Source organism: Strix aluco, chromosome 4 (assembly GCF_031877795.1).
Source record: "Strix aluco isolate bStrAlu1 chromosome 4, bStrAlu1.hap1, whole genome shotgun sequence".
Taxonomy (NCBI): Eukaryota; Metazoa; Chordata; class Aves; order Strigiformes; family Strigidae; genus Strix; species Strix aluco.
In genome coordinates, this window is record NC_133934.1 from 84252595 (window position 1) to 84280453 (window position 27859).

Here is a 27859-nt window from a genome sequence, read left to right on the forward strand (position 1 = left end):
GTAGGATTCTTAATGTTCCATTATAAACAAACCAAGTTTGTGGCACAATGTTTGCTTTACAGATTATATAAAATGTTTATTAGGAAGTAAAGTGCTCAGTTTTACAGATCAATACATTCTTGATCATTGTAGAAGGCTTGCATAATTAACAGCTTCCTAATAAGACCAAACACTGTACATTACTATGCAAAAACCTTACCTTTGTAATAAATGACAAATAATATTATAATCTAAAGTTGAAAAATGAAGTAATTAAGTGTTTGTAACATTTGTCAAGTGGCCGCGCACTGACTGCAAGGCCCACTGTCAGCACACACGGGTACCCCATGAAAACTTACTGCACTTCAAGATGAAGTTTGTTCTTAAGTAACGACACGTTACAGAAATATACCTCAACAAATACAGCTATGAATGCCAACATTTTCATAATAAACATATACTACAAATAAAATACGAACTGCGTGATTGAATTTACATTTTGAAAGATACATTTTTTACAGGAAAACTATTTAAAACCATACTGACAGGTTTAGTTTTGCTTTCTTCCCCCCAAGAAGGCCTGACGTCACCAACAGATGACCACTAGATCACTTCCACACACTCCCCCAGTGTCTGCTGCCACAAACCTCAGCATGCCACCTGCGTTACAGGCCACAGGCACAAACCTTAACACAGCTGGACAATTCAAGTTGGGTCATTTGGCCAAAGTCATTGATTTTAAGCACCTGATTAATTTAAATACTATCTTGGCATTTAGGTAACCTTGACCCCAGAAACTCAACATCAGTTACATGTTACTCACATGTAATTAGCTAGCATGACTCAAAGTTTAAGCTGTAAATCATGTCACATACCAACACACTACACATTTTGAATGTTAATATAGAGACAAGGCTATGTATATTTAAATTGCTTTGTATTGTATTTTCTATTTTCCTTGCACACCAGCTGGCCATGTGTACAGATAGTGTTTCTTTGGTTTGTTTAAAGTCAGAAATGCCAGTTCAACACTGAAAAGCTTTCCTCAGGAAGGTTTCTAAGGTCCAAAAACTTTCAATCAAGGCAAGACAGAGCTTAGTCTACGTGTCTCTCGTTTTACACAAAAGCCCTAACCACTGTGCCGTGCGCCGTTTTGGGAAGTTGTCAGGGTCTCTTGTGAAAGAGTATGAATTTCTTCCTAGGACAGGACAAAATAACCCACAGAAAGAAAAAAAAACTTCACAAGAATCACTACCTGTTTTCCCACGTCATTCTGTTCGCAAGCCCAAAGCTACTAAGAAATTCCAGTCACCACACTGAACTGCCTCCAGCTCCAACTTACATTATGAGAAACCATATGCACAGCAACTTTAATTAAACTTAAAAAATAGGGAAAGGCATGAAGTCTATTTAGTTTTAGCAAGTTGTCTAGTTAGAGGGAAGGCTCTGAGTCACTGCACATCCAGGCAATGCAGTGGTAAGAACATATGCAAGACGTAAGCTTTGCTTAAGCAGTACTACCATCAGAATGAGGTGCTGACCCCTGGCAATAACCTCTTTTTGAAACAAAAAACACCAACATAACATATACATGCTACTTATACTTTGTCAAATAGGCGTTTTTTCCTCTATATACCCTACGAATACCTAAGATGTGTTTGATTATGTAGCGTTATGTTTTTCCTTTATACCAGCTCTAAGTCTTGAATTTAAAGACAACTGGCATGTTCAGGAAAAAAAGCACAGTTGACAACATCCCTCCTAAACCAGCATTCCACGTATGGAAACATCTCACTAGGCAAAACCTCAAACACTATGCCTCAACGCTTTCTATGGGAAACCCATGTCATTTCAGTGTTGCATCTCCTTCCAAAAATCAAAGCTTCTATGACACAGAAAGCAGAGGAAATGAAATACTAAAAATCAGTGATCACGCTACAAACACCTTCCCAAAGGAATCATGTGCTGCACCTCAGCAGAAAAACATATGTAGAAATACACCTAATAATTTTACAAGCAGTTCTGTTAAATGTAAATATAGGCTACATAGTTAAGACATGATTAGAACTTGATAGAGCACACGATCAGATTTTCCCAACTGTCAGCAACTTCTCTGCCCCCTTCCCTGTAACACCCCAGGAAGTTAGTGTTTTTCAATTTTGTGTGATTTTAAATAATATATTTTCTGCAAAGTAATCATATTTAACGAAGAATCTGTGGATTGTTTATCCCAGGAACACTTAGATCATGAAAACACAGCATTAAAAAATGGGCACTTTGCAACAAAAGCTGAAAGTGGTTATGCTAGTTGGGTGTGAAAAGGCAGTTCTCAAATGTTACTTTTGAAGTGCTAATGAAATGCAAAACCACGTAATGTGTACAGTTTCTATTAGAGAATAATGTGATTTACAGTTGTACAAACTAAGTGCACTTTCTCCTGTTTAAAGAAATGTAGTGTTTCTCAAAAACAGGAAAAAATTAACATTTTAAGTGAATTAAAATGTTAGTACACCAAGAATAACTCACAAAAATAGAAGAATCTCAAAGGAAAAAAGTGTGCTGTTTTATCTCTTCAAAAAGTGTCAGCTGTTATAATGAATGAGACAATAAACTGATGCCATCTTCTTTCAAAAATTGCTTTTAAAAGCATTTAAAAATCATATTTTCCAATAGAACACTTAGAGCCCATCATTTGAGCGTTTTAGCCATAGCACATTATTTTGTCTGAGACTTGCTGTCCTCATGAAAGTGTCCCCCATAATACATGTATGGAACCAAAATTCTGTCCAGGTAGATTTTGTCACACCTGGTTTCTATACCGTCTTCTGCATTTTCATTTCCAAGGCTGACAGTCTCACCACTGGTAACCTGAATGTGACACATGGCTTACATAGGTCTGAAAATGCCTTATGAAGAGAATATTTACTTTTACCCAGCAGTGAGAACTGTCCTTAGTGGTCTGATCACAATGATCATCTCATGCTGGGAAAACAGTGGAGTGGTGTGTATTTGTTGGCTTAATACTGACCTGAAACATTCAGAATCACCTACAAGGTTAATTCTACACGTGGATGTTATTCCCCCCATTTCCTCCTCCCCCATCCACACCATCCGACTGGGAGGAAGATGGCCGAGAGTTCCTCGAACGCGGCTGGCCGTTCAGTCCCAGCGGTGTTCCCAACCGATGGCTCATTTGGGAGGCCGTATCATCAGATTCCCATCGCTCCAACTCCTCTCGCACGAGTCGCTCCATTTGTTCCCTGTGGATTTCATTGTCACGACCTAGTCTTTCATCCTAAACAGATTAAAAGACAGAAGCTGGAAGCGCAGCTTCCAAAGCGCAGTCGAAGCAAAACGCTATGGGAAATTCTTACACCGCTCAAGTACTTCTGTAGACTAGTGGAGAAACATGCAGTAAATTGTTTTCTTTCCAGTGATGTAATGCCCAGATTGTCACCTTCACTTATGAAAGCACAATTCGTACTACAGTGTCTAATATTTAAATCCACCTTCAGAAATGTAAAATATACTGAGCAGAGCACGCCAAAAAAGAAAGCCCCATCTCAAGAATGGAGCAGAATTATTGGCTGGAACAACCGTAAAAAGAGGGCAGCTGCAAGTCTGACCTACATAACCCACCAAGACAGTCCATCTCACCCACCCCTCAGCAGCCCTTTTCTGGCTGTTCTTGCCCCATCAGGAAGCCTGACAGGTTTTAGCGTCCACAGAAATAACACATTTGTCCCACTGGCCACTTCCAAAGGGCCCCTCAAGAAAGAGAAGGTGGGAGGGGAAGCAATAGAAACTATATAACCCTGGGGACAGAAGCAACCTGCTTCCACCTGCCACACACAATCCCAAAAACAACACAGGAGAACAGCAGGCTGCACGGGCCTGCTGGGCTGGATCCCCCAGACTCCAACAGACTAGTCCATAAAAAGCTTTGTATTAATCCCAACAGACACCAAGGGACGAACGAGCTGCTTCAGCATCTAACAACCAGCACTGCTGTCCAGTTCAGGGGTTTAAGTGGTGCTCTGTTGCCCTCATTGTGACACAGGTCTGCCATAAGATGGATTGTCATACCTGAAACTTGCATCATGTCCCTATCATTTCATGTTTTAATTTTCCTGTTTTCCTAACACAAAGCTGAAATCCCTGAGCCACTGCCAAAGCCTCGCCTCGTCTTTACCACCACTGCCTCAACCCTCCCAAGCCAAGCAGTACGAAGTAGTGCTAACAGTAATCAAGCCATGCAGGTCATGACCAGACAGGAGAGAGTGGGTTTCTTACTTCTGTCACTCCATCTAGCAGTCTTCCCAACACATCTCTCCTTTTCAGTTTGGCTCTCTCCATTGCTTCGAGCTTCACAATAACTGCGTCGATCTTGGAGACAATACTGCCGATAGAATGCTCCATGCGATCGACCCGCCTCATGAGCCTGAGGGCAACAAGCGTGAGCTTCAGTGACTCTGACATTTCCGAGTTCTAGCTCGTCAACACACAGAGCAGATAAAGATGGGACACCATTTTAATTGGAGCACACATCCGACTTTCCACAAGTGAGCCCAGGAAGGGGCAAAGTACACAAGAGCAAGAAGGTAACACAGGAGTAAGGCAGATGGGAAAAAAGTACATATTCCACTCTGTTTTCCCTGCTTTTAGGGCATCCTCATCAAAATTTGTTGGTCCTAGTTACTCAAATTCTTCATTCACCTAGTGTTGCTATAATTAATTAATATGGAGATCTATTTTAGACAAAATACACACTCACAAGTAACTTATTCTTATTAAAAACAACAGCTGAAGTTCTCACTGAAACTAAAACAACCTCAAGGTTTTACTACTAAAAAAACCTAGAAAAGACTTCTGGGATTACTGTAGCATGACCATTTTCTCTGTCTTTTTAATGACCAGGTTTTAAGGACAGGGGTTTTTTTGTTGGGTTTTGTTTGTTTTGATTTGGTTTTGGTTTTCTAACCAATTCCCATGACCCTCTCCAAAGTACTTTCAGTTCAGATATTACTTGAAAGCTACTAAAAGGATTGACTTAAGCACCTTAAAAACACAACATTTGCTTTTATGAACAATTTGATTAATATTCAGAGTTATAGGAGAGACTACTATATAACTGAAAGAAGAAAACCCACAAGGAAAAAATAAAACCCACAAACCACCATGCAGATTTGTTCCCCTCAGAAGAATAAACTTACACTTGGAACTCTTCATAGGAAACCCCACTAGAGCTGCTGCCCCTCCTCCTGGAGCTGTGCCCACTATCTTCATCCTCATCCTCCTCGGAGTCGTCCAAGCTCCGGGGGAAGCTGCGGCTGCTCAGAGGACGTGGCAGAGAGCTCCTATCCATGTCCAGATCCTCCTTTGTGAAAACACAAGGCACAGAGATGATGTAAAGACTTTCACCTGTACACGGAGGATGGAGGTGAGAGACCTCCTGCCCTCCATCAGCTCCCCCTTGCCTTTTTACAGTTTGGCTCAGCCAACCGGCCAGGGATGACAGGCAATGTGAAAGGAAACAAGAGGACTCTTCTAGGGCATCAAATCAGCACAGGGAGAAGGCTGGCAGACAGTGCTGGTGGCATACCACTCCTAACGCTGAGCTCACCCTCTCTTTCTCCAGGTCATCTCTCATCTGCTGATGCTCATGCTCTGTCAATTCCTGGTCCCCATCCTGGTCATATTTGGTAAATATTGCTTCAATCTCTGCATCTGTGTGTCCCTTCCTGAAAAGGCAGTAAAAACAGTTCCCTTACTTTCCATTTTTCAGATGCTGAATGAACTTAAAAGTATTAGAAAAACAATTTACTCCAAACAGACTTTCATCCCCAAGCCAAAGGCACGACTGATCCCAGTACTGCCTATAAATTCACAACACCGATAACAAAAAGCTCAGCCCTCACCTTTCATTAGTTAATAGCACAAAACTCTAGACTGCACCCTGCTCCTTCACAACCACCCCTTTTATACCTCCTTGTTTCCCTTTCCTTGGGACTCCTGCCTGTTCACATTCCTGTGGTGGCTCTCATAGAAACATTATCGCTTCCTCAGAGGCCTTCAGTCTCTCCTTCCTCAGACCCTTTTTGCCTCACAACACAGCAACTCAGGGAGGTCGGGCCTCAGAGCACCAAATCCTTCCTTCGGTGTGGGATGCTGCCCCACTGCAGGAACACCAGCCATAGTGCAGACTCCACAGGCCAGAGCTCAGCAGACCTCCTTAGTAAAGGCTTCTCTTTTACGTTCTTTTCCCATTCTTCTCCTTATGCAGTTCCATGCCAGAGTGAATTTTCCCTTCTGCAATGCCTGCAGACCCATATGCAAAGATTGGCTGTTTGTTTACATAAACCTCCCAGCAGACAGTGAAAAGCACTTGCTTTGTTGCCCACTAACCAAAAGAAAAGTACTCAGCTGTGTTGTCTTTACTCACATTAGCATACCCTTGACAAATCACAGAAATGAGAGAAGCTCACATCAAAGACTTTTAACATCACATGTCTCTGCGGAAACTATTCAAGATAAGAAGTAACAGCTTCTTTACCCTTTTAGATCTTGCCGGAGTTCATCAAAATTTAGTTTTCCCCCACCTTGTCTCAGACTTTCTGAAATGTCATCAACAGTAGTTTTCTTCAATTTAAGTTTGATCATGGCTTTGTTGTAGCCCTAAAAGAAAAAGTGAAATTTTGTGTTTTACTTGTCATGAAATGTTAACACTTGATTTCTAATAACTTTTTTGATTACAAAAGTCAGCTAGTGTACACTATCATTCAGTGTGTTCCAAAAGCCCTGCAAGAATTTGTCTTTTCCTCCAGTTTATCCATCTTTTATTTCAGCATTTAAATGGGCAACATACAAATACCTTCGCTGTTAGAAGTAAGGCTTTCATCATTCAATTTGAACTGCAGGTCAGTAGGAATGGAGTATTTTGTCCCAGTAAGACAACTCTGGCAGTTACTGACAGTTAAGTGACAGTTTTAAATAATGCTGACAAAACAGGTACAACCTTCTCTGGTCATTTTGCTTATCTTCAGTTGTAGGAATGACTTTTTTTTTTTTTTTAAAGTCCTCCTCCCAACAAAGTAGTGCTTTTCATTTTTTCTCTGCTCTGTTTTAATAACCAGTTTCCAAGGTTTAAACTCTGAGTTACTGGTTATGCCAAGTATGTGTTTAGACATTTCTGACCATAGTACAGCACCACATCCATGCCAGAGTGCATGGACGTGCACATGTTTTTCCTAAACTGGGATTCAGGTCAAGCTCTTAACCTTGTATTCAACCACCTTACTGGCAGCTGCCCCTGGGAGCTCCCAACACATTGTCCAAGACTCGCCTCATCGTATTGCCTGAAACAAGGTAATTCTGAATTCTGTGATCAAACTAAATAGCAGTGTAGTTTCACCAGTTCAGTATTTCTGCATGTACCTAGACAGACAAATCCTACATCACATTCAGTAGGCTGATCATTCAATGCAGTCTCAGATGACTAAGATGCATCGCGATGGAAAATTTTAATTAATTTAATTTACACTCGGCTCAGATTCATTTATTTTAATTAAGAGATGTGTATTTTCATCAGCTGCTGCCAGCTTTACTTTGCACAGCTTTGTATAGCGTTTTATGCAGACGTGAGGAATGAGATGTCCCGAACAAAACATTACTTTTACCTTCCTGATAAGGTCAGACAGTTCCATTTCTGCCTTCTGTTGTGCCATATCCGATTTGACTTCAGAGTACGTATCATTGATAATGGCCAAAAACATGTTCTGTTCATGAGAAAAAAAAAAAAAGCCCACTTAAGAATTTCAACAAGTCTGAGCCCTGCTACTCCTATGACCTATACATGATTTTTTTTAAAAGGTCCAGGAGAAAATGGGGGGCTGTTTAAAAAGCATCAAGGACTTGAGATATTGAAATATGATGCACTGAAGTATAAGAACTTTTAATCAAGACTACTGGTTATTAACATAACTGGAGAATTACTTTCCAGAGAGGGTTCATGCCTACACACAGCAGCTGCAATAAACCATGCCTGTTTAACATGACATGTTTGAGTTCAGCCTTCTACCTGCAAGACCAAACTTACACAGATAACAACTGTGAATTAATCTAGGCAACACAGCTGGCAACAAAGATGCCTGAGGAATCAAGTTAACTATTCATCCTGTAATAACCAGCACAGACACAAGGTTCTTATCTAGTTACAGCTCTGCTTGCATTTCAGACTAAAGGTAAAACCAAAAGAAGCTTAAAATCAGACACTTGGCACTTATGCCACCAAATCTGAAAAGAGTCTGGTCACTTGTTCAGACAAAAGAGAAAAAAAACTCTCACCAACCCTGTGCCGAGCATATAATTTACTTGAACCACACTGTCATTACTGAAAGGCTCCTGCTGAACATGGAGTAAACATGACTGAACCGCAAGCTGGACATGCAAGTTCAAAAAGAATTACTCAATTTACTGGCACGTTCAAGGTGCCACTCATGCAGAAAGGCAGTGTTAGCCTCTATTTCCTCATGGACTTAAAATGCTTTAGGAGAGCAATCTTCCAATGCGGTATCTTTATGCATTCTTGCCCAACACCAGAGAAGGAAGAGGTAACTTGACTTCTGTCTGTTTTGCTTTCAGCTGCCCAACGTTAAGAGTTGGTACTTTCTGCCCATCTTTCCTAATTTAGTTTCCAGGTCTCAGACTGTTCTCAAGGAGCTTACAGCAACATTTCACTCCAGCCAAATGACAGGATGGGCAGATATTAATAAGCACACCAATGACAGCGAGTAATTTGGATAACCTGCTGCGCCTTCACACTCCAGTGCTTTTCTGCTACACCTTAGAAAAAATATTTCTTTCGCTTGCTGGACCCTAGCCTCTGCTCCTCTGTATTTTGTGAAGTGCTTTGAAGCAAATATGAAACCCACTTCATGTGCTTCTTTGGCCAGAGTAACCCATATGTTACTTTCCTATTGACTACTGGTTCATCTCATGGAACACTTGAGATTCTCTTCCTTACTAGTGAATAGCCAAGATGAAGTCTTCTCCTACAATTATATCTGAATGCCATTTCTCCTCATCTCAAAGACTAATAAAAAGTCTCATTAAGTACAAGGGTCATTAAATAACTCTAAAAGTTACGATGACACAGGACTGCTGTACTGTTTAAAGGTTAGTAAAATCCTGTTTTAATGCTTGCCACCTTACCAAATCACCAAAAGACACACAGTTTGGGGGGTTATCTGAGGATTTCTTGCTTACATAACAGCTTCTGCTTGGTGGTATCATCAGAAACAAAGTTACTGTATATTAATGTCAGTACCCAACTAACTGAAAACTACATCCAGGCAGAAGATACTAAGGCTCTTCTATCAACATAAAAAAATTTACTCGGTCTCCTAGGTTTCTAAGAGAGGTCTCCTCCCTCTACTTTGTTATATAAATTATTAGTAAGACTGTTATATGGATTCAATACTAGTATTAACAGAGAGTCCACAAAAGATGAGCACTCACAATATACTGCTTGAATTTATTTGTCAGACAATCATGTCTACATACTGCCTCTCAGATAAGCTGAGCTTATAACACTGTCAAAAAGTGTATAGGTAGTCTGCACTGGGAAGGTAAGAAAGACAGGGCCCAGCTCCGCCCTGGAGAAGGCAAAGAGGACAGAAAAGAGGCCTTTTCAGGCAAACCTGCATATCTGAAAGCTGCTGCACTGCTGATGAATTAGGCTCTTCTAGCAGACAAGCTGTGTATTGCATGCGTGAACTAGGCTGTTGTAAACACAGCCAGCCATGCATTACAACACTTTATAAACTAAGAGCCTGTATGGAACATTACAGTTACTTTTCACCAAAAGATACGGGCTTGCTGTGTATGCCAACCAGGCACTATACAGATTTTTAAAACTAAAAAATTCTTTATAATAATAAAAATTATAAATTAAAAAAAAAACCAACACACAAACACTATGTGGAGCACTATATGGGAATGACAACAAACATACAATGCAAATCTATTTTAAATGAAGGAATAATGAAAGAGTGTAGTGACTGGCCTTGAAACAGTCAGGCACCCTCATGGACTGCACACTCACTATTATCAAAAAAAGCCCCAAGTAGCAGTAAGAATCAAAGAATAAGAGGTACAAAAATGGCCACCTACCCACCCCGCATAAACAGAGACGTACATACCAAAAGAATGAAGAACATAAAGAACACAAAAGTAGTGAAATAAATTGGTCCCAAAATTCGATTAGCTTCTTCAACCTCTGTGAAGTTGAAGTCTCCCAAAATGATGCGGAACTGAGTAAATCTTAAAAAACAAAACACATGCAAGAGTTGAAAAAAACCACTTTTGGAGCTGTGCAAGTATTCTCAAACTGTTTTACCCTACCAGTCTGACTGATGGGCAGCAGAGAGGTCCACACTACTGTAATACTTTATCAGGCAAATTCCTCAAGCCCCTCTCTAGGCATAACCAAACTTGCAGTCAGATGCTACACACACAGAACAAAACTAGGCTGCTTACTTCTGGCTTTCAGTCACAACTGATAATGAGGGCAACAGGAAGCAGAGCAAACCAATGATTACCATTGTGAAGCTTTAAGACCCACTCCTGTCCCTCTCCTATGCCTTCTGCCTTTCGCATAGACACAGCCCCAGCCCTCTCTCCCTCTAAAGCCTGTCTGTACAGAAGAGGCTTAGCGCTGTACAGCACCATCAGCACACTTCAAGTCTCTCTGCTTCTCTACGCTTTTTGCGACCCTGCCCCAACGTAAAGGGGTGGGGGGAAATCGATAACTAACAACCTGGTAATTACCTCAGTTAGAATCAGGTTATGCTGTACCAAATCAGTAAAGGGAAAACTGATTAACGACCCTATATTAAGTCCTATCCCTCTCCTGGATTCCAGCAGATACTTACAAATTTACTAGTTGGCTAACATGGACTCCATTTGTGAGTCTACCAACTACACATACTATCAGGAACACAGGATTATTATGCATACAACACTTCAGTAAGCATTACAAACAAAAGTAAACATATAATCATTCAGCTGCTGAAGACAGAGTTATTGCTTTGTCTAGGAATGTGACCAACTGTTATAAAAACTATGTCACTTCCACCAACCAAAATCTGCCTTTTTTAGCTCATTGATCTAACATATTTTTAATCTCACAGCAAAACAGTTTTTGAATTAAAAATGTTACCAAAAAATGCATTTGCTACTGAGCTGCATCAACAGCGATATGTCTGCAGCTTCTCTGTTAAGATGGATGTCATAGGATTTGTTTGGTCTCTTGATGAGGCAACCAAACCCATTTACTAATATATTGAGAAATTCTTTGCATTTTTTATTCTTGTACTTACATGCAGTCCTGGAAAGTGCTGAAGGCATCGATTTGAGTGCCAAAGACAAGAAAGGCCAACTGAGCATATGCTAAGAAAATAATAAAAAACATAATAGCAAAGCCAATGACATCTTTGACACAGCGAGACATGGTGGTGGATAACTGACTCATTGTTCTGTTGAAGTTAACAAACTTGAAAAGCTGTTAAAAGAAAACCAACAACTGTAAAGACAAGGAAGGCAACAATTTCTTAACACAATCACTCTCCAGCCTTTTACACATGAGATGTCTTACTGAATTTGACTGGAGACAAAGTCAGTTAATTTACATTTAGAAATACATCACTTCCTAAAAACACTGCGGCTTGAAATGTGAAGAAAATTCAGTGAGAATGACAAGGTCTTGTTTGGGTGTGGTGTTTTATTTGTTTGTTTTTTCAGTCCTCTATTTGGTTACCAAAATGCTTCCAAAAGCCTATTTATTTATCTTCAAATAAAGGTACTAGCTATGAAGTAGTAAAATGCAAGAAAAGATCTTGCAGCTGACTGCTGTGAGCAGGTGCTTGGACCAGAGACTTCCCAAGGTCCCCTCCAACCTGCATTATTCTGTTACTCTACAGTCTTATAATGAGCCACTTTACTGCTAGAACCATGACGCAAAAATTAGATGCAACCTTGTCTTATAAAACAGTAAGAGATTAGCTAACTTGCTTGATAAACCTAAGTATCAGTTTGGAGCATCAGAGTGGAAATTCACTTATTGATCTCATTTTCCCCCATTAGACAGTTTATTAACTAAATGTTCCTCTGAAACTTTATACATACAGAGGACAGGAAAATTGAGTACGGATGCAAAAAGAAGGAGGCAGTAAAACAGAAATTAAGTTTAACTAAAGTAATATACCTAGTTTTAAATGAATTGGACTAGCTTTATCAACCGTTCTAATGACTCAGCAGTTTTACGTAGACTAAACGGGCAGAGTTAAACCAGGCTAGGAAAAAGCAGTACCCAGTAAGAATTACTGACTTACCAATTCAGCAATAATAAAAACGTTTCTTTACGTGTCTGCTGTGACAAAGCACTAGCACTGACTACATCTTCCAGACTTAAACAAGGGCTGACTAAACCTATGTCAAATTACAACCTTGTTTTAATCTGCAAGAAGTTACCCCTGTGCTCTTTGGTCATGACTTTCTCGCATGATCAATTTTAGGAGATACACGACTAAACCTCAAATAACGTATCACGCAAAACTCAGAATACTGCTTACATTCTAATGTTAGAATAAGGATGTGTGTCTTGGAGTTACCTTAATCCAGACAAAAAACACAGTGACTGCAGCAATGTTGTTGAACTGCATCTGCCAATATGCCAGAGGTTCAAAATCGGGGAACAAGTTCTGATCTTCCAGCAGCTTCTTCAGGAGCAGATCAACAGTTGATGTCCTATAGATGCTAATTCCTATAGCTACCACAGAGAGCTGAGTACAAAATAAACACACAAATATATGAAGGTCGATTAGGGCTTTAAAACAACTTGGTTTAGCCACATACACCAAATAAATTTAAGATATGAGGAACTTCACATTACTTATAGCACTGCTAATAACGTGAGCTTTAAGTAAAAGCAAATATATTGGTTTTAGGGTGTCCTGACTATAAAGTTTCAAACAGGAAAGTAGCAGCTAAAGACTGCACAGAGCCTAGAAAAAAGTCACTGATACAAGCTTCTCGCAGTCCTTCAGGATCAACCCCAACGGCCACTGATCACATCACTGCCAGGTGGTTACGGGGACTGGAGGTGGCCAGGTTTCCCCACTGTTCACTCACGAGTAATTTAAGAGCCCAGTGGCTGCTGTTTGAGATATGTCCAGAAACTCTACTTTAGATCCTATCAGGAAATGCATTTCACACCACCACCGTTATACTCCTAGACTACAGCCAAATAGCCTGGGAGTAAGAAGATTTGGAAGTCATTTCCTTGCCACAGAACAAGATGATAGCGAAGCCTAGTGGGCTCAGAAAAAATGAAGCTGTCACAGAGAAGGAAATGTAAGAAGAGATAGATGACAACTCAAAAAGACAAAGGTGAAAAAGAGTAAAGAGCAGAAAGAAAGCAATAGCCAAAAAGGTACTACAGTTTCTCTGGAGTATAGACTGACCAGTATTGCACAGAACAAGCAACAGCAGAGAAGCTCTAGTTTTACCATACAGGTAAGGTATTTTGCTTTGACATCTGCAAATGTGCTTTTTTATTAGTGTAAGTGAACACTTCAGCATGTATACAGTCATAAAGTACATAATCCTAAATTTAAACAATGTCCCTCAGACAAGGTACAAACAGAATTTTGACCCTTTGTGTGAAGTGAATTTTATACTCACACTTGAATACACTCCAGTGACCGCAAGAGCAAAGCATCTTATTCCTGGCACCACTGTTAAGTGTAACAAACGGCACACTGTGTGCGTAAACATCCTCCTAACTGGTCCTTCATTTACAAAGAACTGTGATTTCTCTAGATTACAGATACTAACTTCAAGACTTAATCCTTTCATTCATCCAAGCCTGAAGATGTGTGTGCAACAGGAACTGTTTCAGCACTGCTGGCTTTGCATGCTTTCAGTAAGCACATCTTGATACAAGTCCAGAGAGAATTATATTATGTAGCTTTAAATTCAAAGCTCAGATTTTCTGCTGCACCAGGATTACTGATGTGCAACACTGTCCACTTAACCAAGAAAGCATCCCTGACAGTTGCTAGCACTCTACAATTTAGAGACACTTCTTCAAACTTTGTACTAGCTGGTGAGTATTTTAATACCACATTAAATCTTTGTGGTTCTTTGCAAACATGCAAATCCCAGTCCCATTCAAGTGCAAATCACTACTTGAAAGCAGATGATTTGCTTACTTGAAAGCCACTGCAATGATCTGTATCAGATATATAGAAGAGAAATGAGGGTGAGTTTGTTATGTATGTTTGTTATTATGTACCCATAATGGCTGTACCCTTATAGACAAAAACGGAAAGAGTATACTGAACAAACACTCTTAACTTTTCACCTGGATGCGAAGGTTAAAGCCACCGAAGACAGAACAAGCAAATTTGCAAAACACACCAACATTACAACACAGACTAAAACTGTCTTATTTGGACTGAACAGCCCAATAGTCTGTAAGTATCCTTCCTAACAATGGCCCTACCCCTTAAACCCACAAGAGGAATACCGAGTCATTAATGTCTCCCACAAAGTACATTTCAGAAAGCAATTTTAGCCATATTATAAAGATTACTTACCACAATGATAAGGATATCAAGGCAATTCCAGAGACTTCTGAAATAGTGCAGTCTATGAATATGGATTTCTAAGATCTCTTCCACCATGTAATAAAGAACAAAAAGACAAAATGCCATTTCACAGGCTGCCAGGAAAAAATCAAAAGTGGAGATGTAGTGAATCAGCCTCACTGGCTGAAACTGCCAAGACGTAACAAGGCCTCCAGTTGCCGGAAACTCCACTAACAACCTGTGTTCAGAAAAAAAGACAAAGAAAAAAAATTTCATTTACACAGCATTGGTGAAAATCACTACTAAAAGATATATAGGTTTATTTACATAATTATTTAATAGAACAGGCAAAAGCCCACATATGATTCAGAGAAGACACTACATAGAACAGGTGTAAACCAGACTGCACTCAATTTTGACTAAAACCCAAAGCATTTCAGGAACAGCGAGAAAACCGAGACAGAAAGACCAGTCTTCATCTGCATCTATTTCATGTTATCTAAAGACTGATGTTGTATATCCACGTATTTACTTTAATAAGCCAAGTCACTACAGAAGTTGCCTGCAAACTGCACCCAAGCTGTTGCAGCACCAGGAAAGTCAGAACTGCCTCCAGCTGGTGAGTGCAGCTGCCAAGTGGAGCCCCACTTGTCTGACAGTGAGGCATGCCACTTTGTCTGTCGCTTTTATACAAAACATACCTTTACCCATGTCCTCAAAACAAAGCCATCACAAGAAAACCCCCAACCCTACAACCTACGCTATGTAATTTGAACACTGTCGTGGTTCTGTTCATACCTGACAACACAAAATAGGTTGATGTTTGCATTGTATACAGAGAAATCAATGAAAGCTGCTCTGGTCCCTCTGTCCAGCCACAGGTTCTTCTTAAGACTAGCAATCTGCACAGCTGTCACTTCTCTGGTCCTTGACAGGTCTTGGTAATAACCAGCCCCACTGTATGTGGCAATCAAGCCCCAGTGGCTGCTCCCATTCAAATCCTTCTCATTCGTGTACGTCCAGCTAGTTCAGAAGTAAGTGAAACAGAGCACATTAGTCTTTCCACTTTCAACTTATATTTGTTTTTTGGTTAGGTTTCACTGGTGTCTGTTCTGTTAATTCTGATTTCATTTAAGAGGTACTTGTAGAAAGTTCTGATGTACCCTGGAGTAAGAGCTTACAAAGTTCCTTTGACTAACACAACAAAATTAAGACAGGAAGACGGGTCACAAGTATATTAATTGTGAAAAGAGAACACATCTATCTACTCACTTAAAATTTCTGTCCTCAGGAAAAGAAACAAAAATTGCCAGTTACATAGTTACATTCCACCTCCAAAACCTTTTACAGTTCAACTCACACATGGTCCTCCAGGAGAGGCAATGCTATTCCCATTTTTAGCCAGGGAAGACAACTCAGTGAAACCCACTGCAGTAAAACAATCTGGAATTACAGACCAGGTGCTCATGAACTGCAGTGCTGCGCTCAGACCACAGCGTGTCTCCCATGTGTAACAGATACCAATGGCACAACCACAGCACCTGAACTCCAGTGGATCAAGAGCACAGTCCTCTCCAAGTTTGGTAAGGTTTCTCCATGAGCAGAACTGGCAGCTGCTTTGGATTTCCCTGGCTTTATAGACAGAACATACAGTAAATGCAGAGCTTCCTCTGCCAAGTGACTTATCATGTAATTCAGCATAACCCAGGTCAGGAAAAAAAGTATTTGTCTACAGGAATACTACGTACGCTGTTCCATTTCGAAGTCCAAAAGGAGCAGTATCTTCATTAGCTACAGAATAGACATCATAGCAGTCTTTGATTTCATCCTTTAAATCTTCAGGTATCGAGCATGAACCATTTCTCACTTTCAGCTGCCGAATGCGAGGCACCCCTAGGAGCAGGTTCTCATAATAAATGAAGCTTTTGTTTTCTGCCATGGTTTTGTTGTTGTACCACATCTCCCAGTAAAGACCATCCAGCAAAGGGCCTTCTGTAAACTGGGGAGGAAGAGAGAGTTTTAGTTTGTATGTTGCCAGCACTGTTTTTATAGATCTGCATTCCATGGATGTGTTAGAATTGCAGTTGATAATTTTTCTGACCTAAGGCCTTACTGTTACCTGTCCTCCAAAGACATCTCACAATCTTGCCCTACCCTGCCCCACTAGCAATACCTGGGTTCTAAACTTTCGCATATTAGAGGCCTACTTTGTTCCACAGCTTTGACACTGTGCACATAGATCTTCGTGCACAAACCCTACGGCATTAGAAAAAAAGTTCCTGCAGGTTAAATTTACAGGCCATGACAGGACAAGTGCATCTCAGCAACAGAGAGAAAAATTGTTTTTAGATTACCTTCCAGAAGTCATCCATTGTGGACAAAGTTTTGAAATCAGTTTTCTCCATTTTTGATACAGGTGTTTCCAGGAAGAGCTGCGACATAACCCTTGTGTAATAGTACATACTGGAACTCACTGTCCCATAAGTCACTGCAAAAGATTTAACAAGGAGTGAGAGGTAAAGACATGGGGGAAAGAGAAGAGAAGAGAAAAAAAAGAAGAAAGAAAGAAAAAAAAGAGAGTACTTTGCTTGTTTTGAATACATCAGGTTGTATTTGCACTGAAAGGTTCAAGCTTCGGAACAAAAAAAAAAACCCACATCAAGCAGCATTTGCCTGTCAACTGCGATTAAAATACAAAAATCAGTGAAGAATAGACTGATCAATCAGTTTAAAACACACAGTACTTCTTCCAACACTTCATTCTATTATTCATGCTTCTACAAAAGCTAACTTCAAAAAAAACAAAAGCATGATTCATCATCCTGAAGAGAGGCAGCTAGCGCCTTTTTAGTTGACTTATGCTATCCCAGACATCCATAGATAGCTGGCACAGATGGCACAAGACCTCAGAAAAACTGCCCTGCTTGAGCAGATAATGATGGTCAACCAGGATATCAGAGGGCACTGTGAATGACATTAGCCCCCTATGATTAGACAACAACACATAAACACATGAAGAAATGTGTTTTCTGTAGCAACCAGAGAACAAGAGCTATTTTTAATAGACTTCTGCTGTGGCACATGGAATGTATCACATGACTATGCAATACCTGGATTCTCTCTAAATATGTAATCTCAAAAACACAAGAGTACAAGAAATGCCCATATCATTTAGCTTGTACTGGAAAGCTCTTTCCCAGGGCACGCCAAGACACAGACCAGTCTGTCCCATAGTTATCACTTACCTGTAAAATTAAAAAGGATAGTATTTAAAAAAAATACTGAGTTGGCAATATCTGTAGATATTTAACACACTATACTTTTCCTTTGTTCTGTTATCAAAAATCATTTTCTATAGCCAAACAAATTGTTAACAGCCTGTAAACTTCTCCCACTGAAACCAACTTCACTTTAATTCTGGTCCCTCACCGCCACACCCCTCCTGGTGGTACAGCATACCAGCCACAAGCAGTCTTACACTACTTTGTCCATAAACTGAGGACTCAGGAAGGAAAAAAACGTGATATTTAGTATATAACCATACTTGCAGTACAACACGAGAACAGTTGTGTCAATGGTACAAAGTTTGGGGGTTTATTAATAATTCTACTTCAGACAAGCAAGACAGGCTTGCTCTTGGAGCCAGTGGGGTTTTGCATTTTCTTTTCTACTCCAAGTTTCTCTCTCACAAAAAATAAAAACATCACCTTGTTCTATGACAACTGATCATAAACGACAACTTAAGTGTCACTGACATTACAGGCATACAGAACAGAACTGCCCACACTAAAACTGGAGGATTGAAACACAGGTGATTAGTGACAGAACAAGAGGGAATAGCTTTAAACTGCAACAGGGGAGGTTCAGACTGGACATTAGGAAAAAATGTTTCCCAGAAAGAGTGGTCAGACAGTGGAATAGGCTGCCCAGGGAGGGGGTGGAGTCACCATCCCTGGATGTGTTTAAGGGTCATTTGGATGAGATGTTGGGGGATATGGTGTAGGGGAGAACTTTGTAGAGTAGGGCTGATGGTTGGACTCGATGATCCCAAGGGTCTTTTCCAACCTGAATGGTTTTGTGATTCTATATCAGCTTTCTAAAGATACACTAACTTAATACATACAGATTTTGTTGTCATTCTCCCTAGTAACCAAATAAAACATCTATTTCACAACTCCATAGCAAGTTCTACTTTGCACTGTCTTGCTAATTTTTATGCAAATATATGAACATGCCTCGTTTTGACTATTAACTCAAAAAACCCTAGAGATCTTGAAATAGAATCATGTAACAGTTTCAAGTTCCCAAAGCCAGAAAAGAAGGCCATGCTCAGAACCTTTACATTACACCAGCCACAACTGTTCACTGTGCTGTGTGAGGCCTGTTACAAACATCCTGTACTATCTGTACTCCAGCATCACAAAGGTTCTTCACTCTGAAAAAAGAGCAGCAAGCTCAGTTCAGGTTGCTTTCTTAAACTCTGTTTGGGTCCAGGAACATTGTTGTGTATGATGCTAGAGATCCATCAAAGCTCCTCACTTCTTACTAAGTCTGTATTTAGTAGAATCTGCTAATACTATCTTCAGAGTTGGTTCTAGAGCACCTACCTCAAAGCAGTCACCTATTTGAAAGCCAAATAAAATAATAATAAAAAAAAGAGTAAGTTGAATGTTACTCTGTTCTGTGTTCTGTAGTGTTACAATACTTCACATGGTATCATAGACAATGAAACAAACAACACTTAAATCATGGAAGTCTCCAGCTGTGATCCATATACACTTGAGTGTATATAGGGTGCAGATGCGTTTAAAACATCCAGCACCATGAAAACACAGATTATCAGATATTTCTAAGTAGCTAGCATTATCTCTGCCTTTCCAGCTACTATCAAGAACTTCTATTCTTAGAATGACCTGTACATAAGCTTGGTGATAAATCCAAAACTTGGTGATTTAATTTAATTTTTTGTCCTAGATGACTAACGCTTCACATTTAACAGTTCTCTTCAGTGATTTCAGAATGCGTAGCAGAAGCATTACACTGTGGTACAACATTAAAAAACATGCTCCCTTAAAACAAAGAGTAAGTACATTATCATCCTGCTTAAAGGTTCAAAACTTGTTAAGGCACAGAAAGTTGCAGTATTTTCAATCTCAAGCAACAATCCATGCGCAGAAACAGGAGAAAGATTTAATTCCAAATATCTGCCTACACATCTGCCCATTAATTCTTCTCCAACAACACTGAAACAACCTTCATTCTGGAATCACAGAGAGCAAACAGATAGTAAGGAAACGGATGTATTAGCGCTGAACAGTACTTACGGACACACAAGACCACAAGGAAAATCATGTACGTAACCAACTCCCGTAAAACACTTTTCAGATATCGCTCTCTGCTGGTGTTGCTTTCTTCCATGAGTCTTGTCCCCCACAAACCTTAAAAGGAAAACATATATAATGAGGTACACAGATGTGAGACCCCCCCATGCAGTGCTGTGTCCAGCTCTGGAGGCACCAACATCAGAAGGACGTGGACCTGTTGGAGAAGGTCCAGAGGAGGCCATGAAGATGCTCAGGTGGCTGGAGCACCTCCCCTGTGAGGACAGGCTGAGAGAGTTGGGGGGGGTTCAGCTGGAGAAAAGAAGGCTCCGGGGAGACCTTAGAGCGGCCTTCCAGTACTGAAACGGGCTACAGGAAAGATGAGGAGGGACTCTTGATCAAGGGGTGTAGAGATAGGATGAGGGGGAACAGTTTTAAACTGAAAGAAGGCAGATTTGGATTAGATATGAGGAAAACATTCTTCCCTGTGAGGGTGGTGAGGCCCTGGCACAGGTTCCCCAGAGAATCTGTGGCTGCTCCCTCCCTGGAAGGGTTCAAGGCCAGGTTGGACGGGGCTTTGGGCAACCTGGGCTAGTGGAAGGTGCCCCTGCCTGTGGCAGAGGGCTGGAACTGGATGATCTTTAAGGTCCCTTCCAAACCAAACCATTCTGTGATTCTGTGTCTGATACTAGATACACAAGTGACATAGGTTCAGTGGTTTGAAAGCTTAAACTGTGTCATGTCTGCTGCAGGTTCTTCTATGGATTTTAAACTGATCTAACTTCAAGAAAGAATAACTACTTCTGTAGGCTGAATGGGGCCTGAGGTAGTATTAGCTATTAATGAGATACCATAATACTTTAATAACAGCTCAGCAGAACTCTAACAGCATCTGCTGCAGATTTGCCAAAGTGAACTTAAAACCACAAGGTATGAAAACAGATACAAGTATACAAAGACACACACAGTTCAAGAAACGAAGTGCAGTGTTTTGGGTTTTTTTCTAAATATGAAAAGCGTTGTTAGATGAGTGAAAAGGCACGTTCAGCATTGAATCTTTATTAGTAGTCTTAACTAACTTTCTACCTGAAAGGAGGATATGTCAGTCAAACACATTTTTAAAGAAAACAAATTGTAACCCAAATAGGCAAGACATGTCCAACAGAGACACAGCGGGGATCTTGGTGAGTATTTATACATGATTTCTTTCCCTGCACAACAAAGAGTTATTGAAACATTAGTAGCAGCCTAAATGAGCAACCGATGTCTAGCTGTCAAACTGGGCAACTTCATTAACTGAACTACTTCTGTCTGTTTTTTCCATTTCACATTATACTTGACTTTCTGAAGCCAGAGTAAGGGAAGTTATTGAATTTTGGTGATCCCTTCCAAAAGGGTAACAGAAAAGCAAAAGGATCTTTTAAACGGAGTCTTTAAAAGATGAGAACAGAAAGCAGTTAGTAACCACTATACTTATTTCCTGTGCCTAATACAGAACAGAAAAAAAGCTGGGAACAGTTGCTGATACTCGGACCAGAACTGCTACCTTCAAGGAACTTCTCTTCATTTAAGCCTAAATACAGTAAGGTGATTTGACCTTACTTTATGGTGGGAGAGAAAGCATATAAAAATAAAAATTCAGTCTTACAGAAGCACATCATACTTCTTTTTCAGGTATTTTAAACAGCCAACCTTTTAAAACATCCTTTATGCTCACAGTAGGTAAAAATAAAGTAACCTCAAACTCCCTAGGAAAAAATCTTGGATCCATCAAACATACCACAGTATTTTGAAGTCGAACGGAACAGCAACCACGGATAGCCAAAACACGTTATAAAGCTGACAATGAAGCAAGAGCTCAGCTGCTTTGCAACCACTACTGTAAGACTAAAACGGACAAATCTGCCTGCTGCAGAACCTCATTTGCTAACAAAGAGGTGGGAATAAGGAGGCTCTTCCCTCTACCCGCAAATACGAGGTGTATTCAGAAAAAAAATGTTAGATGTTTTTAGAAGCCTTTCAGCTACCACATTTTTAAGTTGTGACCTAACCACAAAGTCAACCAGGAAACTTCTCTTCAATAGGCACAGCAAGCACTGACAGTCTTAGCATTAATTTCTGTTCACACTCCTTAACTAGTAATTTAAAATCTTCACTAGTGTCAGCCCCCGAAACGAGAGCTTTTTCAAAGCTGTTCTTTAAGGCTAAGTCTGAAAATTTACAGATAGAGACTGCAACTTTACTACGCAGAACGCCAAATCCTCACCATTAGGTCATTCTTGAAGACAGAAACACAAAAACATTTACAGAGTCACTAATAATAAAGAACTCAACTAATTCACCCTCTAACACAGCAGTACGTTGCACTAGCAACCCTCATAATAAAGGCAGGAAAACATTACGGAAGAGAGGAAGAAAAGGCTGGAACAGCCAGTGAGCTAAGCTGGCGAGAGAGATGAGTCCCGGCTGTCAGCACATTACTCACCAATAAGAAATGTGGCGAGCAGAAAGCTTGCAAGCTCAAATTCTGTCATATTAGAATGTTAGAAGTCAGTCAGCAAGGAACAGAAATTTACATGTGACAGAAAAAAAAAACCCACAACAAACAAACAAAAAAACCAGCACCAGAGATCATACAAATATCTTTAAAATGAAATCTGGATTTGTCTGTCAGCCAGCTTAAAGTGTTCATTAGCTGCCACACTTTCAGAAGATGCGCACATTATTCCCCTTTTTGCCTTATTAGAATATTGGGTTAGATGCATCAAGAACAGTGGTGGTAAGTAGTGCTGGATTTAAGCTGACATCTACTGTGAGCACCAAAAATGTTTCGTTTCTAGCCTCTATTAATCATTTTCAGTTCATTCCTTATCTAAATTTGCTATTCATTGACTTTTTGACAGAATCTATGTACTCTGTCACTTCGCAAACAAATCTGCAACCAACAGTTCTCTCATACTCATTCTGTAGCCCAAATGGCTTACCCAAGGAGTGTAAGAACTCTTCTGAGTTGTCAAAAAATAATGGTCAAACGCAAATAAAAAAAATAGATGAAATTTCATCTTATAATAAAAAGTCTAGCTTGTTAGGTAACACAGGAAATGAAAATTTTTATTTACACATATATAAAGTGTTATATACCTATATATACACACGTAATATATATAATGTATATGTACTTACATCTACACATATACCTACATAAACAAAGTCAAATTTATAAGGTACAGAATGCATATAAAGTAATTCAAATTTATGTAGAAGTCTTAAATTCTGGAAGGGCTCAAGCCAAGATACATATCACTAACTAACCTGCCTACATAGAAATGCAGATGCTGCAGGAAGAATGGGGCTGGGGGAAGGAGAGGAAAGTGACCCTCAGGCAAAGATGCTTTGTCCCAAAACACCACCACAATACAGTCTCACAATCCTTAGTTCACAACCCTTAGTAATGTATGATTGAAGCCTGCACTAGTTCAACTCAGTAAAAATGTCATGATGCATTCTTCACAAAAGTAACAATTAATGAGTGACTAGGAATGATATCTGAAAGCTCCATTTAACAGTAACTAAGAAAGTCTTTCAAGAAATGCCCTACACACGTTCACATGAGGACACAGTAGTGCTGGGTGACCAAGTGCAGCTCTGAGGGACAGATTACGTTTCCAGCCTGGCTCTTGAAAGGGGCTTTGCCCATCCAAACTTTTGATGACTTTCTCCTTAACATTGAACAGTCATCCCCACCTCTCCCCTTGGCATCTGGGATGTTTGCTGAAGACATCAACTAGAAGGACTAAAGCTACTTCACAGAGACTCAGGTTCGAATCTAAAGAGAATCCACAAAGAGAAGAACCTAAACCACAGTCTGAAGTAGCTGACTTTCTGTTCACTTAGTAACTCCTGTTACAGTCTCCCCAATAGTTGCAATTACCAAAACCCCATTATCTTAAATCCTCTCTGCGTTTTTATTTCACAACTGACAGCACGAAAAGTGTAAGCTGTCATTCCTTATCCTTCAGTTGATGAGTGACAACTTGTTTAGCCATGGTAACACTATCACTGTTATATCCAAATGATTCATCCATCTTGTTGAATTCTGTCTAGTGAAATGGAATTTCATTACATAAATCTATGCTAACTTTCCTCTGGTCGTCTAGAAATAAACTGAGTACTGAGGACACCATTTTCCAATCTTCAAAGTTATCCATGAAATGTCAAAAGAACTGAGTGCTCTTTCCAGTATTAAAACCCCAGTTATCCTTCAAGTGCCCTATATTAATTTCAGGCTTGAAATCGGAGCTTTCAACATGTAGCCTGCAGCGATCACATTTCTTCAGAAAAGGTTCAATACCTATGCCACAGGCAAGTACAACACCCTGCAATACCTCCACGGCATGACAGTCATACCTAGCCATTTACTGTGGCTATGAATTAATGGCAACATTCTCACCAGAGAGCCAGAAAAGGATCCATCTACTCCAGTAACGTTAGCTACACTTGCTTATAAACACAAAATGTACACAGGTCAGAAATCAACAGAAACTGTGGATAGTAACCACAGGGATAAATCCACTCTGCACATTCCTAGAACATGAAACCAAGACTTTTCATTTTACAGCTAAAAATAGAATACTACCAGTGTACACTGACTGTCTCAAACAGCAAGAGGCAGCGTGGTCCATGGCCATTATTGAAAACATTTATTTCTGCTTTCTTGCACTGCAACTTTGCACCACTGCACACTTGATTAATGCAGCATATTAATACTTGACTGCACACAGCACACACTTGATTAACAGGCTCACACCCAGGAGTGTAATGAGAACCACACCATTTGAAAGAACGCATAACGTTACCATGTCAATGGTAGCCCTCATCTTTCAGCCTGAAAGCAGAAATTAAAGCTACGGATGTGTGTCAGCTCCCAAACTGGTTATTCTAGCCCAAGATACATTGCTTTTAGGCAGAAGGACAGGCAAGAGATCCATCTATCAGAGCACGGTTAGAACATCTTCTCTGGCAACATCTGCCAGATGCTGATGCTGCTGAAGGCTCAGCTGCGCTCATTCTGCCCAGCATATCATGCAGCTTCACCAAAAGCCAATTCCTCTTGGTTCTGCTGCTTGGTCAGCTGAACAAGGTGAAAATACATACACAGGCTTAAAAAAAACCTGCCAGGAAAAAAGCATACTAAAAATAAGCAACCTTCCTCTACCCAATACCAGCCCTAAGCTGTAGATGTAGATGAACCCTAGATGATTGAACAAAGCATTTTACCAAGCCTTTGTTACAATGGTATCTCATGGCGGGGGTTGGAGAAAAAGGAGTCTGAAGGCCTTTCCATCTGCAAATACTCTGACCTTACACAAATCACATTAAGTTCTGCCTTCAGGTTCAAAATGGCTCAGAAACCACCACCAAAATCAGTCCTAGTGTGGATAATCTGTTTTGAGTATTACTGCAGAAACCAAGACAGAGATGAAGCTGTAGCAACTTATGCCAGGACATCACCAAGTCACTCTCACACTCACCTCATGTTCAAACACCACTATTTTTCATCACAGTTTAAAAAAAGCACATACAGGCAGTTCCTTCTCAGCCAGAACTAGCATGAAGGGAGCAGCTGAAGAGTCTACTTAGATAAGAATTTTTATAAGAGGACTTCACCTTCTCCATGTGAAGCAGCTCCTTTCCTAGGCTTTTATGTATCTCAGCGACAGACTAAACTAAACACACCCTTGAAGACTCCAAACACAGCAAGCGCCAGTTCATGCATAACAAATAATTATCATTGATATTTTTTCCTGGCCATTCTGGTCTCGTGCTGTGAACTGACTTAGTTCATTGAACACTCTTCCAATAAAACCTGCTGAAAAGAACACATGTTCTATTCCATAATCTCAGCAAGTCTGACTTGCATCCAAGTAAAACACTGCAATGATCAAGGGGGATTTATTTTGGTGCAAGACATCTTAAGTCAGAGAAATCACTATAGCAAATAATTTGTGCATGCACACGAAAATCAAAGTTAAGACATACAGGATGTACAATAGCCTAATTTACAAGTCCCTGCTTAAAATTGAGTTGGTTTTAAAACCTCTGCTGATGCTCTGCCAGCCAGTAACAGTACTACCTATCACTTCAGAAAATTCACATTTAAGAATAAACCTTATTTTCTAAATATGGTTTACTCTTCCTGCAGCTTTATAACTATAAAGATTTTGTCTGACACTTAAACAAATTCTATGTTTAAAATCCTCACGATTTGATGCTGTCATTTTAAGCTTCTCTGAAAAAGAACTGGGGTTTCCTCGCACATGCTCCCACAACACTGAACCTAAAGAACTCCCCATCCACCATTTTCTCTGCTGTGTCAAATCAACCCTGTACCGGGCCAGCTCAGCACACGGTTAATGTAGTAAGCTTAGAACGAAACTCCAAATGCTCATTTGATGTGCTCCTGCTTGTGCTTCAAACTATGTCCCTGGTCACCAGCTGCGCGCCAACAGGCGGCTCTCAACAATTGAGGGCAACTCCAAGGCACTGCACAATACCACAGAAAAGCAATAATTAATAAAACACCCTCCCAACAACGCCACTCTAAGCACGAATGCCATCCTAACCACCTCTTTTATAGGACAGAGAATGCTGGGGAAAAAAAAAAAAAAAAAAAGAGAGAAAGACAAGTATTCTGCTCCAACTCTCCAAAGACCTGGTGTTGGGTCAGAAAAACCACATGCATCCAAAAATTATATACTGCATATACAGTGTTAGTATACTGAAAGCAGCCAGGACTGAGACCTGGGGGGCTGAGAGCTCTATGTTCCAGAGGAAAAGAAGTTGAGAGGTGTGTCTGCATTTGTGCGTGCGGGGCGACATAACCAGCGCAGGGATTGGAATACGGATGCACACAAAGACGTGGGGACAGAGCCAGGGGTAAGACGGGAGACGGGAAAAGAACACGGGCAGGGGAAAGAAGAGGACAGGTAGCAAAGGGGTGGGTGGACGAGAAGGGACTACAACCAACTCCTAACCGATCATCTCAGCGACGGCCCGCAGGAAAAGGCAGCCGAGCTAGAGGAGCCTCAGAACCCCGCTCGGGCAGGAGGGCCCGGGGCCGGGGCGCGGTGCCGCGGGGGGCAGCGGCTCTCACCTCGCAGCCGCCGCGCCAGGCGCTTGGCCCAGGCCGCTCGGTGGGGCGCGGCGCCGTCGGACGGGACCTGGGGGCGGTCCGGCCCCTCCGCCCCGCCGCGCCCCGCCGGGAGCCGCCGCTGCCGCCGCCCGCCGCCGCCCTGACCCGCCGCGCCGCTGCCCAACGACGACGAAGCGCCGGCCGCGGGGCTGCCCCACTCCACGTCCATCTCCAGCACCGGCCCTGCCGCCGCCTCCTCCTCGGGCTCGAAGCCCGGGTTGTCTCGGCTCCAGGCCTGCCGCGAGCAGGCGGAGAGCGGCGGCGACGGGCAGGAGCCGGCCCGCACCGCCTCGCCCAGCCGCTCCAGCTCCAGCTGCTCCCGCCCGCGCCGGCAGCTCCCGTGGGCCGCCATCAGCCCGCCGCCGCCGCCGCCCCTTCCCCGCCCTCCAGCGCCGGCCCCGCCGCGGCCTCCGCCCCTTCCCCACCCTCCGGCGCCGGCCCGGAAAGCCCGGGGCATGGAGGGAGATGTAGTTGCGCCGCCTCGCAGCGGGAGAGGCGGCCGGAGCCTCCTTCCCTCCCTGTCCCCTCAGGGAGGGACGCGGCCGTCGGCGCCTCCTCCCCGCTACTGGCCGAGCCGAGCCGAGCCGAGCGGCGGGAAGCCCTGAGGCGGGAAGCCCTGAGGCGCCTCTGTGGTAGAGATGCAGGGGCCGGCGCCGGGTGTTTCAGGCCAGCTCACTGCTCACCCTCGGTAAAAGCAGGAGGAGGCCCCGTGGAGGGGT

General features: G+C 41.5%; 1 protein-coding gene across 1 annotated transcript; it reads right to left on the reverse strand.

Annotated features, from left to right (window-relative positions):
- Window positions 1-50: 50 nt before the first annotated feature.
- PKD2 (polycystin 2, transient receptor potential cation channel) lies at window positions 51-27464 on the reverse strand. The gene is made up of 15 exons (XM_074823845.1): window positions 27102-27464; window positions 19952-20065; window positions 16982-17115; window positions 16376-16626; window positions 15426-15650; window positions 14637-14865; window positions 12648-12818; window positions 11358-11539; window positions 10179-10299; window positions 7656-7754; window positions 6533-6654; window positions 5603-5720; window positions 5193-5356; window positions 4273-4420; window positions 51-3274 (listed from the first exon to the last, which is right to left on the reverse strand). The coding sequence occupies exons 1-15, from the start codon at window positions 27307-27309 to the stop codon at window positions 3041-3043; spliced, it is 2520 nt and encodes an 839-aa protein (XP_074679946.1). The 5' UTR covers window positions 27310-27464; the 3' UTR covers window positions 51-3040.
- Window positions 27465-27859: the final 395 nt, after the last annotated feature.